Below are 17,805 nucleotides of genomic sequence, written 5' to 3' on the forward strand. Positions count from 1 at the left end.
ACCAGCCTAGCCCCCCTGTCAGACAGGAGACGCCAATCGAGCACTCATGACAAATGGCTGTCAGGCCTTTGTTTAAAGACCTCCAAAAGGAGATATTTCATTGATGATGCATGAGAATATGAACCCAAGGTCTCTGACATCTGTTCAAGATAAAATTTTAAAATTATTAACCATCTGTTTTGGAGGGCAAGGAAGGCAAGAGGTGAGCTGGTAATTAAGATTCCTTGTTGAGACACATGTAAGATATATTACTACTTATTTGTCATTTATAGATGTAACAATATATAGCTCTTTGTGTTCCATATAAGGACAGGAGGATATGGGTGTATCTTTTAGAATTGGTTATAGCAATCAGCCAATAGGAAATTCAACCAGGCTGATTGAACAGAGGCAGCCACAGGAGGAGCAAAGGGGGCTGGATTAAGGGAATATAAGTGCTGGCCATAATGGCAGGAGGCCAGGCCAGAGCTTGGTAACCATATACCACTGTGCCTCTCATTTATTTGTCTGACAAATAAATTATTATTTTAATTTCTCTGTTGCTGCGTTGAATATTTCATTCCAGCTAAGCGTTAACCACAAGCAGGGTGCTACAGGGGGGCGGGGTTCCCTGGGGAATGCCTTCCCATCAGATGTCAAGGAGATAAAGAACTACTTAGCTTTCGGAAGGCACCTTAAGGCAGGCCTGTATCGGGACGTTTTTAAGGACTGATGCTTTATTATGTTTTTATATGTGTTGGAAGTAGCCCAGCGTGGTAGAAAGACGGTGGGGAATAATAATAATAGTACTGTAATAATAATAAAAATTGTGAATAAAAATTATAACTTTTATTATTGTACTCTGAACTCAGCAACCATTTTATTTGGGTGCAGGATCGCTTCCCAACTTCTGTGCATAAAACAAGCCGCTAAAGAAAAAAAGGCGCCGGAGCCACGCGCCGGCCACACGAAGTCGAGCGTGCGCATGCGCCGCGCGTGTCCCTCACTCCTCGCCTCCCCCCCCCCTCGCGCTGGTCTTTGCTCTCCGTCTTTTGTCCATTCTGATGCACCGTCCACCTACCCCTTTCCCCGCTCTTTCCGGAAGCGGAAGAGGCGGGCCGACGGAGGCCGCGAGCGACAGTGAGTGAGAGCGAGGCGTGATGGCTGCCCGCGTCGGCGGCGGCTCCTCCTCAGGGAAGCGTGGAGCCGGGTCCGGGGGCTCCCGGGGAGCTGAACCTCAAGAAGAGCCGCCGCCGCCTCTCCAGGCCGTGCTGGTCGCCGACAGCTTCAACCGCCGCTTCTGCCCCGTCTCCAAGGACCGGCCCCGGGTGAGGCGGCCAGGGGTGGCGGCGTGGCCTTGCCTCCCTCACGGAGGCGCCGGGCCGAAGCGAAGCGCCCGGAGCTTCTGCCTTGCCTGAGGGTCGGTGGGGGGGGCGTGTCCCAGGTTCGACCCTCAGAGGCATCTCCGGGCAGGTCTGGGAGAGACCCGCTAGCCGGTCAGCGCTGATAATTCTGAGCTGAGTGGACCAGCCTTGGGGGCCCAGGTGTTTTAGAGCCGTAGAGTTGGAAGGGACCCCGAGGGTCATCTACTCCAACCTTGCAAGGCAAAAGGATCCCTGGCAGATCCCCCCCCCCCGACCTCCACATTAAAACCTCCAAGGAAGGAGATCTCTGGACTACAGCTGCCGGCACTTCTAGCCAGCAGCCAGGGAGGTTGGGAAAGCACTGCTGGCATCTGTCTCAGGAAGGTTGCAGTGGCCGCGGCGGCTGTAGAGACCGAAGCGGGAGAGACATGTTTTGTTGCAGCTGGGGTGGATGAAGGCGTCCTCCGGTTGTACTGCTGCAGGTGTACCGTGGCATTTATTCTCACTGCGCTCCTCTCGTTTCTCCACTGGTCGCTGCTGTGGATGCATACCCTGTCTCCAGGCACTGTGACCATTTGCAAGGGATTCCCACACAGCCGGGTTAATGTTGCCAGCCTTCATGTCACAAATCTAGACACCTTCGTAACGCAGAATTGGTCTGCCAGCAGCCTTGGTCCCTGAAGCTGACTCAGCTCTGTGTTACAAAGGTGTCTGCAAACGTTACATGAAGGATGGCAACATCAACCCTGCTGTGTGGGAATCCCTTGCAGATGATTGCAGTGCCTTGAGGTCTGGCTCGGCCTAAGGCAACATCCTCTGATGTTTGTGGAAGGACTGCAGCTCGTGTCTGCATTGGCCTGATTCAGTCTTCAGTGTCATCTCCAGCTGAGTTGAGAGAGACTCCTGACTGAAATCCTGGAGAGCTGCTGCTGGCCAGTGTAGGCAGTATTGAGCTGGGTGGACCCCAGTTGTCTGGCTCATTTTGGGGAGGAGCCACAGCCCAGAGAGTTAAAGTGTCAGCCTTGCAAGCAGAAGGTTCCAGGTCTGATCCCCGGTGGCATCTCCAGGTAGGGTTTGGAGATGTTCCCTTTCTGAAACCCTAGAGATCCACCACCAGTCACTGCAGACAATACTGAGCTAGATGGACCAATAGTCTGACTTGGTATAAGGCAGCTTCCTATGTGTACCCTATGAGTAAGCCCCATTGGATTCAATAGAGCTTCCCTGTGGTTGGTCACAGTTTGGATTGTGCTGTCATTCAGTAGTTGAAATTCATCCCCCTTCCTCCCAACACTGATCTTTGCTCGTCTTTGGAAAAAGCTTCATCTCTCCTGTTGCATGACAGTTTGCTGTTAAAGCAGCATAAATTATTTCTTTTCTTATAAAAAAGAATGGCTGACCTTCAACTAAACAATCGCACAAGCCGAATGAGCCCCTTGTGCAATGGACCTTTTGTTTTCTCCTTGCCCCCTGCCCCCATGCACACACCCCATTGTCCCCAAATGTGCTGCAGAAGGTTGGGGGAACTTCATAAAAGATTTAGGGGGTGTATGGGGAGAAGAGGGGGAGAATGTTTTATTGTGTAAGGAGAAATCCTAGCAGTGACACAACATTTTCTTTAGTGCTATGTTGAATTCCACCCTTTGTGTCTTCCATTCTTGGAGAGATTACTTCCATTGTATCTTTAGACTCCATTCATAGCACACTCCTTTCTTAACTGATAGTTCCAAGAATCTCATTGTAGGGACATATTTAAGATGTTCACCTCCAGCCTCTGAGCCATGCACCCAACACTGCAAGCATTTTGTGTACACACAAATACCAATGAAAAATCTCTGCATTGGGAAGTTTTAGGGATAATTTCTGAGGGCTGGAAAGATGTTCTTTTATCTGAAAGTGAGCCAGATTAAGTCATCTTTCCACCTGTCAGAACATTAGCTTGCATCTTTTAAAGTAAGGAAAGTCATGATCCCTTACATTCAGTGCAATAGAAGGGTTAGTACTAAGACTTAAGCCTTTCTAGATATTGTCAGTTGATGGAGAAGGTAACTTCTCTGGGATAATTCATATGATCCATGAACAACAGCATGCCTTCCACTGAAATTACCAGTTGTTGTGGAAGATGCGTCATCCTTTGATCTTGCCTTTAAAAGGGGGGGGGAATCCAGTATTTAGGAAGCCCTTGTAATCTGTGTCATTGCTGGTTGTTAAGCAGGCTTTGCTGGATAGTTTTTCAGTTTACAGCTGGCAAAACTTATTAAAAAGAGACACCTATTATTGTGAAAATAGCAGCTGAGCCCTGTCATAGTTCAAGAAAAGAGAATCAGTCAGCTCTTGAGCAGATTCCTTGGTAGGCTGGAGAATTCATGTTTTCTTGCAAGAGGAGTCCACAGTGATGGCTACTGGTGGCTGATAAAAATATTATCCAGTTTTGAGGCACCTGCAGTCATCTGAGGAGTTATGTGCAGCATTTACTTGATTGCATGCTTGTTTTGGAATGAACACATGCAACAGTTTGCTAAAACAGTTTCAGCAGAGTGCATGTTAAAGAACACACAAAGAGAACTTGGGACTCATTTTCAACAAGAAACTTTAAGTGAAGAATACCATATGCAGCAAGCTGGAGTGAATTGATTAGACTCAAGTTGCTGCCAAGTTTTTGTGGCACGATGGGGGGAAGGGAACTGAACTAATTTTTTTGCAGGGGCTGATGGAGACAATAGCATTGCTCTTAAGAAACTCTCATAGATGAACTTGTAGGCTATGAGCAGGAATGAACAGAAGGGTGCCACGACTGAGAAGGCCCAGTTAAATATAGTCACCTGTCTTAACTTGAGAAGCAGGAGAAGGATTTCCCCCCGCCCAGCAATCTTTGATTTAAAGGGAGAGTGTGTGGGCAGATGCATTTCTAAAAGTTACTGAGTCCAGACGATTAAGGGTTTTAACAATTAGCACTTTGAAGTTTTCCTGGAAGCTGTATGGTTCATATGGTTCATTGAGTTAGCTGGCTTTCGGCAAAATGCACAAGGCAGACACCTAATGTATAGGCATGTGTACACCTCAGACATGCAGGTCCCCTAAGGTCTTAAAACTTTAATGTGGAAACTTCCCATCAGTCACTAGTTTACAGTGAAGAAAAATAAACTACAAATCCATGCTGTGGTTAATTAGGAAACAATCTGCACCAGCAGCCTGAATGATGTTTAACGTTCCGGCTGTTGGAGCTACTGTTGTCATGTGTGCCTGGAAACAATGTGTGCCATTGTGTAAGAAAGGAAAGATGGCTGATCAGTGTGATAAGAGAGCACTTTTATTCCCTGAAATTTGAGGATGTGGCCATATGTCAAGAACCCTCCCACCACAAGGTAACAGCCAGGGGGAAAGGGAAATAGGAGGGATCAGGGATTATAACAGCTGAAGTATGGCTGTGCTATTTCGTTTCCTGTACTTCCTGTGAATGAAAGACTGAATTTGGGCTGAAACGAAATTACAGGCAGAGGTTTCTAGCAAAAGTTCTGTCGGTTCGCCTGTCTAGACTCTGTGGAATGGAGCCATGAGGCAGGGAATGTGTGAGAAGGCTGACTTGTGGGTTTTTTGTTTTTTCGAAGGTTGACTTGTTAATTGGTTTATACACAGAAATGATTCAAACAGGTTTTACGGTGAGGAAAAATAAAACACATACCTGGACCGTGGTTAGTGAAAGAGGAACTCCAGCAAGTATTTTGGAGGCTGCTTTGCTTTTTACCTTGCTGACGTGGAAGCTGCTGCCGTAATATGTCGCTTTGAGGGAGTTGTGGCTTTGCTGGAGGCTAAAGAGGCAAAACCACCACACAAAACTGCATTCCTTCCCTGCATTGAATTAGCCAGCCAGTCTTGTAAGAAGAGTACTTTTACTACCTAAAATTTGAGGTTGTCGCAGCCTGGGAGGATGTGTAGCTTTAGTGTTGTCCGATGAACAACTTGGGTCCAGGGTACCATAAGGATCGCCCAAGTCCTTATATCCCAGCTTGTTCACTGGGATAATCTGGAGGAACGCTGTTCATTGTACCCACTGCTACAGAGGCCTTACTGGCCTCAAACAGAAGTCAGACATTTAGTGTCAGTGGTCCCATGCCTTGGAACACTTTTCCAGCAGAAATTCAGCAGGCACCCTCACTTTTGAAGACTTTCCCATGCCAACAGGCCTATGTAGCAACTTGAAGGTTTTTTGTTTTTTGAGTGGCCAGTTGTTTTAATCATTGTTTTGCACGGCTCTTTCCCATTTTATCTTTGTATACCACCCTGATACTGTAGTAGATAAATGGCAGTATATAAATAAATGATGACTTTGGCAACTGGACATGCAATGTTTTTAACCTTTGATGTTTTATTGTGTTTTTAATATTCTATTGGGAGCTACCAAGAGTGGCTGGAGCAACCCAAGTTAGATGGGCAGCATATAAATACAATCATCATCTTGCCACTTATTTTGGGAGACTGGTTGAGGACAGAACGGGAGATAAAAGGATGTGATTTGCTGGCTGCTGCATCAGCAATAGGAGATAGGAGAGCATGACACAGCAGGAATTCATACCAGGCCATGTATTATTGGCCGTTAGTATGTTTTGTGATGCAATCCTTTGCATTTCTGCTTGGGTCCAATTCCCACCAAGTTACGTGGGAATGTGCCTAGTAAATGTGCCTAGATTTGCAGCCTTACAGAGCAATCCTAGGCATGCGTACTTGTGTATTTAAAATTTTAATTGGCTAATGCTAGAAGGAAGATGGAATGGCGTGCAGGACTAAGTCCCCGAAGAACATAAAACTTTCAAACTCGGCAGTGCTGTTAAAGAGGATCAAAAACTTATTCTAACAAGTTTCAGGGGCATGAATTCTATAAACCCAGGGTATGGGGTTGTTAATTTCAAGGTCAAATTACACATTATGCTAAATGCATGATTGCATTCAATATGTCTGGTTGGTTTTTTTAAAAACCTAGTGGCTGTGGATTGGGACCATGCAGGGAGTGTCCCTGTACTGGACATCCCTGTCCAGATGAAAATCACCCCTTGAAGTTTGCCATTGGAGAGAAGACACTTTTAGCACCAGTAGCAGCTTGGGGGCTGATTTTTGTCAGGTGTGCTGGGGAGGGCAGGGCTTAACCCTCCTTGCTGTGGTCCTGATCCTATTCCCCCGCATGGCTGCTATTTAAAAACAACACCACACAAACTGTTTCATTGAATACAATCACACATTGAAAAAGACGTTAGGGTGTGTTCCTGCTAGCAGAATTATAGAATATAATCTATTATAACTTTTTTTGTGGAGACGCTGACTTTTCTTTATCCTGCAGGCTCTGATTCCATTGGCAAATGTAGCCATGATAGACTACACCCTGGAATTCCTAACTGCAACTGGAGTGGAGGAAACCTTCGTCTTCTGCTGCTGGAAGTCAGCAGAGATCAAGGAACATTTACTGTAAGAGCAGACACATTTTTGTTGCTTTTGGTCCTCCTTAGCTTTATCTCAGGTCAGCTATTCCTGCTGATGGCTTTTGTAGGCCGGAGGTGGTCAGCCCCCATAACCTCAGGCTTCAAGTGGCATATAGGTTTGTGGCATCCAAGGGCAGATATGCTACAAGATGATGCTGTGCTTTGCTAGGAATTGGGCGCCATGTATGAGTGTGCTCAGTGGTGGAACTGAGGCAGAGAGAGATGGTGGGGGGAGAGGGAATGTTAGCAAGAGAGAAAACGGGATTTTAAACCAGCCCCTGCTTTCCTCAAAGTCTGTAGTACACACTCTTTATACAAACAGTAGGGTGACAGAATAGTTAAGATATCAAAGATACCTTAAAATCAACTCATTCTTTCCAGCTTTCTTTTGTTAGGTGACACCCACATATGAGAGGTTTCCTGTAGACAGTTTCTTTTATACTTCATACACAAGTCAATATCTCTGTTTTCCAAGATAATCAGGAATAGTTCCTGATCTCCAAATTTATAGCAGTGCTAATAAAGAATAATAAATATGGGCTAAGCAGTCTTGTAGCTTTATGCTCTGTTCAGGTAGACTCATTTGGTGATTTCGGTTCATAATGCTGGTTTTGGGGTTTTTTAAGTATGTATGTCTTTGGATTTATATCACTCCTTATTCTGAATTCTTAGAATGACTAGTAGCATTTTAGTATTCTGTGTTTTTTTGAAATCTCCCCCATGCATGGAGAAATCTTTTAGCCCGATCCTCTGCATTTTTATTATTAATTAAATTTATTAGATGCCTTCTCTTGCCACATGCTGCTCAAGGCATCTTTACAGAAAACAAAAACAAAAGTGGCAAGAAAGAAACGCTTGTTTTCATTAAAACCAATGGGGGAGGGGGTGTTAGGGTTATTTCCTTGTTGCTCCCTCAAGACATTTCAAGCCGTTTGATTTGTAATATGGTTTTTGTTTCCTCTAATGCCAGAAAAAAACATCATGGAGTCATCTGCTGTACACAGTGTGCATATGTCCCCTTTAATTCCATTCTATCTGCCTTCTTTGCCAGGAAATCTAAGTGGTTCCGTCCAGCCTCTCCAAATACTGTACGGTTTGTGACTTCAGACCTCTACCGCTCACTTGGTGATGTGCTGAGGGATGTTGATGCCAAGTCACTCGTTCGCTCTGACTTCATCCTTGTCTCTGGAGACGTGGTGTCCAATATTAACATTTCCACAGCTTTGCAGGAGCACAGGTGGGTATCTGGGAGGAAGATGAAGCAGCCTTTCTTGAGTCTCTGACTGTTTTCTCCTGGTGTGTGTCACTTAAATTAAAATCTCTCTTCCTTCACCACACCCTGACCACCTCTTTACAGGCTACGGCGGAAGCTGCAGAAGAACGTGTCTGTGATGACAATGATTTTCAAGGAATCCACACCAGGTCACCGTTCCAGGTGCCAAGAGGATGACGTCATCCTTGCCATGGACAGCGCAACAAAGCAAGTGCTGCACTACCAGAGAACTCAAGGGCTGAAACGCTTCCGGTTCCCTACGGTGTGTTAATAGGGGAGCAACTGTCAGGAACCTGAGGATCAGATTGGACTAAACAGTTGCGCGAGTGGGAGCCAGCGCAGCGAGTCCTGTTGGTGCAACAGGGGTCTCCCTTCCCAACTAGCTTTGAGGTGTTAGGGATTCATATGGGGGAGGAGAGGAGAGAAATGCTTGCAGTGATGGAACAATCCTAATAATATGACATTGAATTCCTCATCCAGTTATGTTCTTCTCCTGATAATCCATCACTGGTTCCCTTCCAAGACCCGGGCTCGGGCTTGCTTTTGAGCACAGATAGTTCAGTGCACCTCCCGTCTTATCTTGCAGGGTTGGTTGATGGTTGAATAAGAAAATGTTGTATGCATGCCTGAAACAGGAGTAGGGAACCTTGCGCCTGGCTGCAACCCACAGAGCCTTTGGGTTCTCCCTCTCAAAGGAACAATGAGGCTCTGCCTCAATGGTCTGAGGCAGTGTGTCTTGGATTACCAGTTCAGACGGTTGGGAATCACGGTTGGGTAGAGTGCTGTTGCGTTCAGATAATGGGAGAAAGAAGGGGGGATGGAGAGGACAGAAGAGTGAGATAAGAGAAGGGGAAGTTTAGATGATGATGATGATGATTATTAATATTATTATTATTAATTGAATGCTGTGGATGCTTGTGAATTGATGCCATTTTCGTTCCACTCGTTTCTGGCACTCCCTCTAACACCTTGGGGCAGCTTCATGTTTTATGCACAAGTGTGGGCAGATATGCAAGTGACATTCAATAGTGCAGCCTCTTGCGAGCCAGTGTGGTGTAGTGGTTAAGAGCGGTAGATTCGTAATCTGGTGAACCGGGTTCGCTTCCCCGCTCCTCCACATGCAGCTGCTGGGTGACCTTGGGCCAATCACACTTCTTTGAAGTTTCTCAGCCCCACTCACCTCACAGAGTGTTTGTTGTGGGGGAGGAAGGGAAAGGAGAATGTTAGCCGCTTTGAGACTCCTGAAGGGGAGTGAAAGGCGGGATATCAAATTCAAACTCTTCTTCTTCTTCCTGAGCTCATTGTGGGGACATGAGTGAGGAAGTTGAGCATCTCCCCTTGTAGCAAAGGGCAACTTGCTGCACCCTAGTTTCAGTTTTACACTTCCTTCTGTGAAGGAACCCCACATGTTGCCTTAAAAATGTGGAAAGTCTTAAACTAGGTGCATGATCCTCACTTTCAGTTCAAATCCTAGGCAAGCTCATACAACCGGGGAAAATAGGTTCGTCCCCAGCTTTGGTGGGACTCGTCCTAGCCTGAGTCAGTGGTGTTTCAAGTCAAAGGGTCTTGGGTTCTGATAAAATTTGAAAAGACACCTCTGCCTGAAACCTTCAGAGCTGCTGGCTCTTGGAGCAGAGAAAACTGGGCTCTCTTGGTGTGAAGCAATTTCATATGTTCATATAGAGGATGTGTTTTCCTTTGTGAGCACCTCCACCTAACTTGTGATACTGTCTGGAAACACTGGGAAGCTTATTGTTCTGCATCTCATTTCACCCTACCAGTGGGGTCGCAGGGGAGTGTTGCAGAGCTCTCTAGATTCCCTGTGTAGTGTTGTGAAAAACACACAGGCCATTCACAAGCAGAAAACCACCGATTTTAAAAGAAATGTTAGCATTCTTTACCAGGAAACTTAGAAGAAAAGCAGGTAACGGTTATGCCATTAACATTCAAACATCCATTGATTAAAGTATTAAATGCTGAAAACGTACTGGAGTTTGCTCCTGATTTCAATTCTGTGTACTGTTTCTGCAGGCACTAAATGTTTCTGCTGCAGGTGGTTTAGTCTGAGCTGGTTGTTGGGCTTGGCTCATGTGACACCATACACACGTGGTCCATTCAAGACACTCCTCCTGCCAGATTCTTGCTGTCGATTCTCTAGGTTAGCACGGAGAGATGTTGGTATCAAATTTGTTGTGCGAGGCTCACTAGGCCTTTGCTGTGTCCTTACCTTTTTAGAGCCTGTTCCAGGGCAACGTTGAAGAAGTACAAATACGACATGATTTGTTGGACTGCCACATCAGCATCTGCTCTCCACAGGTGGGTGTCAGAAGCAGACTCAGTGTTGCCGCTGGAGAGGCCTCCATTAAGCAACGTTAAGGCAAAATGTGTTAGCTGGACGCTGAGGGCTGGCTGGTGTTTGCTGTTTAGGGAAATATTTTATGCAGAAGGATTTCTTCAGCCTAGAGGAACGACTGCTTTGCAGTGAAACAAACTGAATCTTCCATCCATCATTGCATGGCCCTGAGTATTATTGGAGAGTGAGAAAAATATTTCTCTCTGCTCTTTCCGCACAATGCATGATTTTATATGACTTTTGCCATGCCCCCTCTTACTTGCCTTTTCTCTAAACTGGAAATCCCCCAAGGGTTGTAACCATAAGGCTATGGAGGTTAAGGCTATCAATGGCTACTTGGATGCATTAAATCTCTTTTGTGTTACACTTAATGGGAGGGGGTGTTAGAAATTCACTGCATTTTCTTGTGTTACACTTAATGGGAGGGGGTGTTAGAAATTCACTGCATTTTCTTCATCTTGATGCAAAGCTTTCTTAAGAGGATTATTTGGAACTGTGACTTCCTGTTCTGGCTTGTTTACCCTTATGTCGCGCTTCTTCTCTTCTCGCAGGTGGCAGAGTTATTCACGGATAACTTTGATTATCAAACTCGGGATGACTTGGTGCGTGGGCTTCTAGTGAACGAAGAAGTAAGTTTGTGTGATGGGAGGCTGCTCTGAGAGGATGAAGAGCCAGAGGCTGCACAGTGCTAACGTCAAGGACTGATGAAGGGGTTTGTGGGTGGAGGAAGTACAGGGAGCTGGGGGCCTCAATCTTTAGTGTCATATTTGAGCAATGTTTTGGCTGAATGTGGCAGATGGTTGTCCCAGGCTGGTTGATGAGGCACATCCACTGCATTTTGACATCAGGAACACACCTTCACTGTATTCTTTTCGGCAGCCACTTAAAATGTTTTTCTTTGCACAAGCCTATTCAGACATACATACATACATACATACATACATACATACATACATAATTTTATTTATATGCCACCTTTTCATATGCCACCACGCTGAAGGTGGCTTAACAACATGAGAAAAATATACAGTAGTACCCCGCAAGACGAACGCCTCGCGAGACGAAAAACTCGCAAAACGAAAGGTTTTTTCGTTTTCGAGTTGCCTCGCAAGACGAATTTCCCTATGGGCTTGCTTCGCAAACCGAAGCTTGCCCCGGGGACAGCGGGTCTTCTCTTTTGAAGCAAGGGGCGGCGGGGAGATCGCTTCACCCCACCGCCCCTTGCTTCAAAAGAGGTCCGGGGGCAGCGGGAAGCGCTTCCCGCTGCCCCCGGACCTCTTTTGAAGCAAGCTGCTGCGCTTCTCCCCGCAGCCGCTTGCTTCAAAAGAGGTCCCGGACCTCTTTTGAAGCAAGCGGCTGCAGGGAGATCGCTTCTCTCCGCAGCCGCTTGCTTCAAAAGAGGTCGTGGACCTCTTCTGAAGCAAGCGGTTGTGGGGAGATCGCTTCTCTCCGCAGCCGCTTGCTTCAAAAGAGGTCGCGGACCTCTTTTGAAGCAAGCGGTTGCGGGGAGATCGCTTCTCAGAAGCGGGGCGGGGGGGCGGGAACACCTGCCCCAGCCACCCCGCTTCGGAACGCTGCCCCGAAGCGGGGTGGGGGGGCGGGAACACCTTCTGAAGGCGGGCGGGGGGCGAAAGTCTTCGTCCCCCCTGCCTGCCTTCGCAGGGGCTTTTAAATCGCCCCGGACAGCGGAGAAGTCCTCCGCTGTCTCGGGGTGATTTTAAAATGCCGCCCGCCAGCATTTTAAGATCGCCCGGACAGCGGAGAAGTCCTCCGCTGTCCCGGGGTTTTTTAAAATGCTGGGGGTGGGAAGAAAAGCCCTTGTCCCCCCCCCAGCCTTCAGAAGAGGTCCGGGGACAGACTGTCCCCGGACCTGGTCTGAAGGCGGTTTCCCTAGGAACGCATTAATTGATTTTCAATGCATTCCTATGGGAAACCGTGCATCGCAAGACGAAAAAACCGCAAGACGAAGAGACTTGCGGAACGAATTAATTTCATCTTGCGAGGCACCACTGTATATGGACATACCAAAAGTAGTTCTAAACAATACATAAAGCATTTAAAAATACAAAACCAAACTGAAATGTTTCCATATGAATCACAACAAAATCTAAAATAAAGATACAAAAAAGCCAACAGTAACCACATCCTCCAACAAAAATTCCCCAACAACAGCCCAGCTCAGGAGTCTGTTTGGCAGCCTTAGCTTTGTAGCTGGATCAGTTAGGGCCCTCCCAGACTAAGTGGAAAAGGCCTGCAAGGCAGGGAGCAGGTCTTCCAGGGCTCACAGGTCAATCTCTGACCTTTTCTTTATCTCTTTTTAACATACGTGTTGTCTTATGCTCAGCTTGGTATGTGGCCTAATTACTGAGTGACCTATGAAAGTAGCTTTGCAGGGGTGCCATAGCTGTGTGCAATGAAACCCCTGGAAGGGTAGAAATCCAACAAGCAGCTGAAGTCTTCGAGAATCCAAAATCCGAGTCAGATTCCAGCTTCCTCACGGAATGGAGCCAAACTATCAGCTGCTTTGCTTGGGAATTGGGGACCATGGCCTGTCCTTGCTGTTTTGGCTTTTTGAATAGCATCTCTGAACAGTGCCTCTCTCCTGGACGCTTCAGTTGAGATTCCTGCATTGCAGCGGGTTGGATTAGATGACCTTTGGGTGCCCCTTCCAACTCTACAGTTCTGTGATTCTCCCTTCTCCAGGTCCTGGGCAACCAGATCCATATGCATGTGACATCCGAAGAGTATGGCGCCCCTGTGTCCAACTTGTTGATGTACGAGTCCGTGTCCTTTGACGTCCTGCAGCGCTGGGTTTACCCGTTGACTCCGGAGATGAACTTCACCGACGCCAAGACGCAGAGTTGCACGCATTCGCGGCACAACATCTACCGGGGGGCGGGGGTGAGCCTGGGCCATGGCAGCGTCTTAGAAGAGAACGTCCTCATCGGGCAGGGAACATCCGTTGGCAGGAAATGCTCCATAACCAACAGCGTTATTGGCCCCAACTGCAAAATAGGCAAGTTCTTCCCTGAGTGAGGGTGCATGGGTTGGTGGAGAAGTCCGCACCGTTTTGTGGTTGAAGGAGCAGGAGTTCTGATAGAAGAAATGATAAATAGCCACCAAGAGACAAATGGGGGAGGTGAAGTTACATCGGAAGGGGCAGAATTATCCATCTCTGTCTCAGCGAATTGGTTCTGCTACTCAGACAGTGTAGCATAGGCTTTGACAATCTGTTCTGGATTGCAAGCTGTCACAGCTGGGTTGGAGTGCGTTGCAGGGCCTGGGGTGGTTCAGGCTCAGACTTCATGGGGTTGACCCATTGGGTTATGCTTGAGTCTTCTTTTGCTCCTTGTGTTTGCCCTACATAAAAGACCTGCTGCTACCTCTTGTCTTTGAGCGCCAGCATCCCAACACTGGGGACAGGCTCAGAGCTGTCACAGCATGCTAGGTTCTGCTCAGAACATGGAAGGTGGCACATCTTACCATCTGCAAGAGAAGGGTGGGTGAGCAGGAAAGGTAGGAAATTGGGGGAGCTGTGACAAGGGAGAAGCAGGTAAAGGGAGGGCTAGGATGAGTCAGGGTATATATTGGCAATCCCAGGTTCTTGCATGGAGTGTCTGTAGGGTTAGCTACAGTGTCTGTAGGGTTAGCTACAGAGAGCCAGTGTGGTGTAGTGGTTAAGAGCGGTAGTCACGTAATCTGGGTAACCGGGTTCGCGTCTCCGCTCCTCCACATGCAGCTGCTGGGTGACCTTGGGCCAGTCACACTTCTGTGAAGTCTCTCAGCCCCACTCACCTCACAGAGTGTTTGTTGTGGGGGAGGAAGGGAAAGGAGATTGTTAGCCGCTTTGAGACTCCTGAAGGGGAGTGAAAGGCGGGATATCAAATCCAAACTCTTCTTCTTCTTCTTCTCTAGCTAGCAGCATCGAGTGTTTCTGCTGCATGATGGGTAACTGTGTGGTGTAAGATGACAGTTCTGTTTCACTTCCTTTTGTCTGTGATTGGCAGGGGATGAGGTCATTTTGGACAGGGCGTTCCTGTGGAATGGCGTCCGTGTAGGGGACCATGTACGAATCCAACAGTCTATAGTGTGCGACGAGGCCGAAGTGAAGAAGGGGGTAATCTTGAATCCTCGCTGCGTTCTCACTTCCCAGGTGAGTTCGAGGAGCTGCTGCTCTGCCCTTGGACTAGGTTTCTTATGTGATATGTCAGTGGACAGATTTCTGGCCCTTTGTCCCCAAGACACCCCTTTCAGAATTAACAATCTGGCTGAAGACTTGTTTTTTTAATAATAATAATAATAATAATAATAATAATAATAATAATAATAATTTATTATTTGTACTCCGCCCATCTGACTAGGTTGCCCCAGTCACTCTGGGCAGCTTGATGAATGCCCTAGGCTAGTCACTGACCCAGCCTCTGTTGCCAATCTGTGAAATGGGGATAATGATGGCCTGCTTTGTGGGAGTCCTTGCGACGTAAAGATCGCAAGGCATTTTGAGCAGCTGTTAGCTTTGCTTTAAAGCAGGAGTGTGATGGCCAAGATGAGAATTGCTGGCGGCTTTGACCACTGACCTTTCCGCAGGCGCTTGGATTTGTTCCTTGGACCATCTGCCTGCGTGAACGCTCTGTAATTCTGGGACTGGGGTTTGCAGGTGCTTTTTCCTCCCGGAGGAGTCAAAGCACCAGATATTCCTGGCATAGATGGAAACATTGCTTCATTTCCAGGTGGTGGTGGGACCTGACATGGTCCTCAAAGAAGGCACCGTCATCTCTCTGCATCCCACGGATGAAGAGGAGGAGGATGACGACCAGTTCAGTGATGATTCGGGTGTGAACAAAGAAGAGAGCAACGTGAAGCTAAAAGGTGTGTGAGCAATTCTGTCTGGAATTGCTGGCAAGCAAAGTGTGGGGTCCCCTACCTCCCCCCCCCCAATGCCTTGTATTCATGGTGACTTTTACAGAGCCTTGTGCTTGTTCAGTTTGGAAAATTAGATAATGTGCAAGTACTGGTGGTTAAGCAAGTGGCTGAGGGACCTGTCCCTAGGGGAGCAGTAGGGAGGAGATGCAGGAGAGGACAGAGACTTCAGCTCCCCCTGTTAGGTGGTGCAGCGTTCAGCATATCAAGCTGATCTTAGGTTCAAATCCAAGCTCAGCCATGGTTTTGCCAGCCTTCGTTTCTGCATCTTGAAAATTGCAATTGGGGCTTAATTGCCGGAGAACGTAAGAAGAAACTGGTATTCAGAAGTGTTACTGCCTCTGGCCATGGAGGCAGAGTGTAGCCATCATGGCTAGTAGCCACAGATAGCCTTATCCTTCATGAATGCGCCTAATCTTTTAAATCCACCCCAGTTGATAACCATCACTGCCTCCTGTGGGCTAAGTTCCATAGGTTTAACTGTGAGCTATATAAAGAAGCAATAGCTTCAACCTTCTTAAAAGGGAGAGCCCACTGTTAACTCTGCGCTGTTGGTTGGTTCGTTTTTGATAACATGGAAATAATCTGATGCTGTGTTTTAGAGAACGATTTGAAAAGAAAGATGACTGTCCAGGGAAGAGATGGGGAAATACCATGCTAAACATGTACAGTACCATTTTCAATATTGAACACAGGCTGCCAGCCTTGATCTACAGGTCATCACGCCCTGTTTGGGCCACATCTATTGGGGGGGGTGTGGTCATGCTGGCCACCTCCTTTTCTTAACCCAGCCTGTTTCTTGAGAAGTGGTTGAAATCAAGCCAACATTGCTTCCTTTCCCCCTACTCTAGGCTACAATATAGCGGACGTTGGCTCAGAGGGGAGAGGCTATCTCTGGAAAGCAGATGATGAGAATGACGTAGACCAAGTGGAGCAAAGGCAGAGTCTTTGGGGTAAGAACAAATGGCACAGGGGCAAAGTGGGTTTGAACAGGCGCCTGTTAGTGGAATGTCACAGCCACAGAAGAGAGGGCTGTTGATTGTGGGCCCTGCCCACCAGCTGCTTGTCCCATACAGATGCCCTTGGAATGATCAGGAGCTGGGCAAGAAGGCAGAAGAGGCAGCAACTTCCCTTAGCCTTGCAAATGATTGACTTGTTCCGTGTTCAGGCTTCCTCCATATGGCACAGCCAGCAGCCAGATACAGGATTCTTATTCTTACTATTTTATTTATTCACCTGCTGGTGGAAGAACAACAAGGAGGAAGCCAATATAGCTTCTCTAGGGAGGGAGTTCCAAAGGCTAGGGGCAGCCACCGAGAAGGCCTCCTAGGAACATGAGAGCCAGTGTGGTGTAATGGTTAAGAGCGGTAGTCTCGTAATCTGGGGAACTGGGTTCGCTTCCCCGCTCCTCCACATCCAGCTGCTGGGTGACCTTGGGCCAGTCACACTTCTTTGAAGTCTCTCAGCCCCACTCACCTCACAGAGTGTGTGTTGTGGGGGAGGAAGGGAAAGGAGAATGTTAGCCGCTTTGAGACTCCTTAAAAGGAGTGAAAGGCGGGATATCAAATCCAAACTACTACTACTACTACTACTACTACTACTACTACTACTACTCCTCCTCCTCCTCTTCTTCTTCTTCTTCTTCTTCTTCTTCTTCCTACTTGGGAGGCCATGCCGATGCCTTCCATAGGCAGGATCCTGCACTCCCGGGTGACAGTTTCCTTTCCTAATACTTGCTGTGGTGTCCAAAGATCAGCTGAGAGCATCTTGCAGTACATAGTTTTTGGTAGACTGAGCAAGGGTGGGGTTCAGCACTGCGTTCTTCCAATTGTCATCTCCACAAGCATTTCAGCTTGCCAGATGGAACGATTCCCCCCTCCTCCCTACATGCGCTGTTCCTGAGGTTCTCCGGATGCCCCCAGAACCAATTTCAGGGGTGTGGAGGGAGGCGAGGGAGGGGGAAACCTTGTTGTGCAAGTATAAGTCCTTGCTCAGGGTTTGTGCTCAAGGGGCTGGTTAGGCGAACCCTGCCCTTTAAAAAGCCATTCTTGAGTGGCTTCATAGCTTTGCATAAACACCCAGCAAGTGGAATATCATCCTCTGGGCTGGGGCATAGAAATGACGAAGGGCCAAATTGATTTTGGGGGTAACTTCCGCAGCCGGTCACTTTTTCTTTCCATCTTCAATAGGTCCCATTTTAAATGCAGAAGAAGAAAGCGAGTCAGAAAGTGATATGAGTCTGGGGTCTGAAGGAGCAGACAGCCGGACAGCTTCTCCTCTGTTGGATGATATCAAAGGTAAGAGCCATTTGGCCTTCAAGGTAAGGAGTTAGCTCTGCGTGCATCCTCTTCCCTGTTGTGTACTGTGTAGAAAACCACTTGTGCAATAAAGAGAATCCAAGCTTGGCCACTGGACTTTGCAGATTTGGGAACTGATGCCTCCTGC

The 17,805-nt window shown here is 47.5% G+C and overlaps 1 protein-coding gene across 1 annotated transcript in view; it reads left to right on the top strand.

The window, feature by feature from the left end:
- Positions 1–1,103: 1,103 nt before the first annotated feature.
- Positions 1,104–17,805, top strand: part of EIF2B5 (eukaryotic translation initiation factor 2B subunit epsilon) — a 29,582-nt gene continuing 12,880 nt past the window's right edge. Inside the window, exons 1-11 of the mRNA XM_082224155.1 lie at positions 1,104–1,307; positions 6,676–6,800; positions 7,866–8,051; positions 8,172–8,349; positions 10,323–10,403; positions 10,992–11,069; positions 13,144–13,456; positions 14,448–14,593; positions 15,171–15,309; positions 16,212–16,313; positions 17,550–17,657. Coding sequence (XP_082080281.1) covers positions 1,140–1,307; positions 6,676–6,800; positions 7,866–8,051; positions 8,172–8,349; positions 10,323–10,403; positions 10,992–11,069; positions 13,144–13,456; positions 14,448–14,593; positions 15,171–15,309; positions 16,212–16,313; positions 17,550–17,657 — 1,624 coding nt within the window. The 5' untranslated portion in view covers positions 1,104–1,139. The remainder of the gene's footprint in view (positions 1,308–6,675; positions 6,801–7,865; positions 8,052–8,171; positions 8,350–10,322; positions 10,404–10,991; positions 11,070–13,143; positions 13,457–14,447; positions 14,594–15,170; positions 15,310–16,211; positions 16,314–17,549; positions 17,658–17,805) is intronic.

This window comes from Podarcis vaucheri (genome assembly GCF_965113315.1).
Source record: "Podarcis vaucheri genome assembly, chromosome: 5".
NCBI lineage: Eukaryota > Metazoa > Chordata > Lepidosauria > Squamata > Lacertidae > Podarcis > Podarcis vaucheri.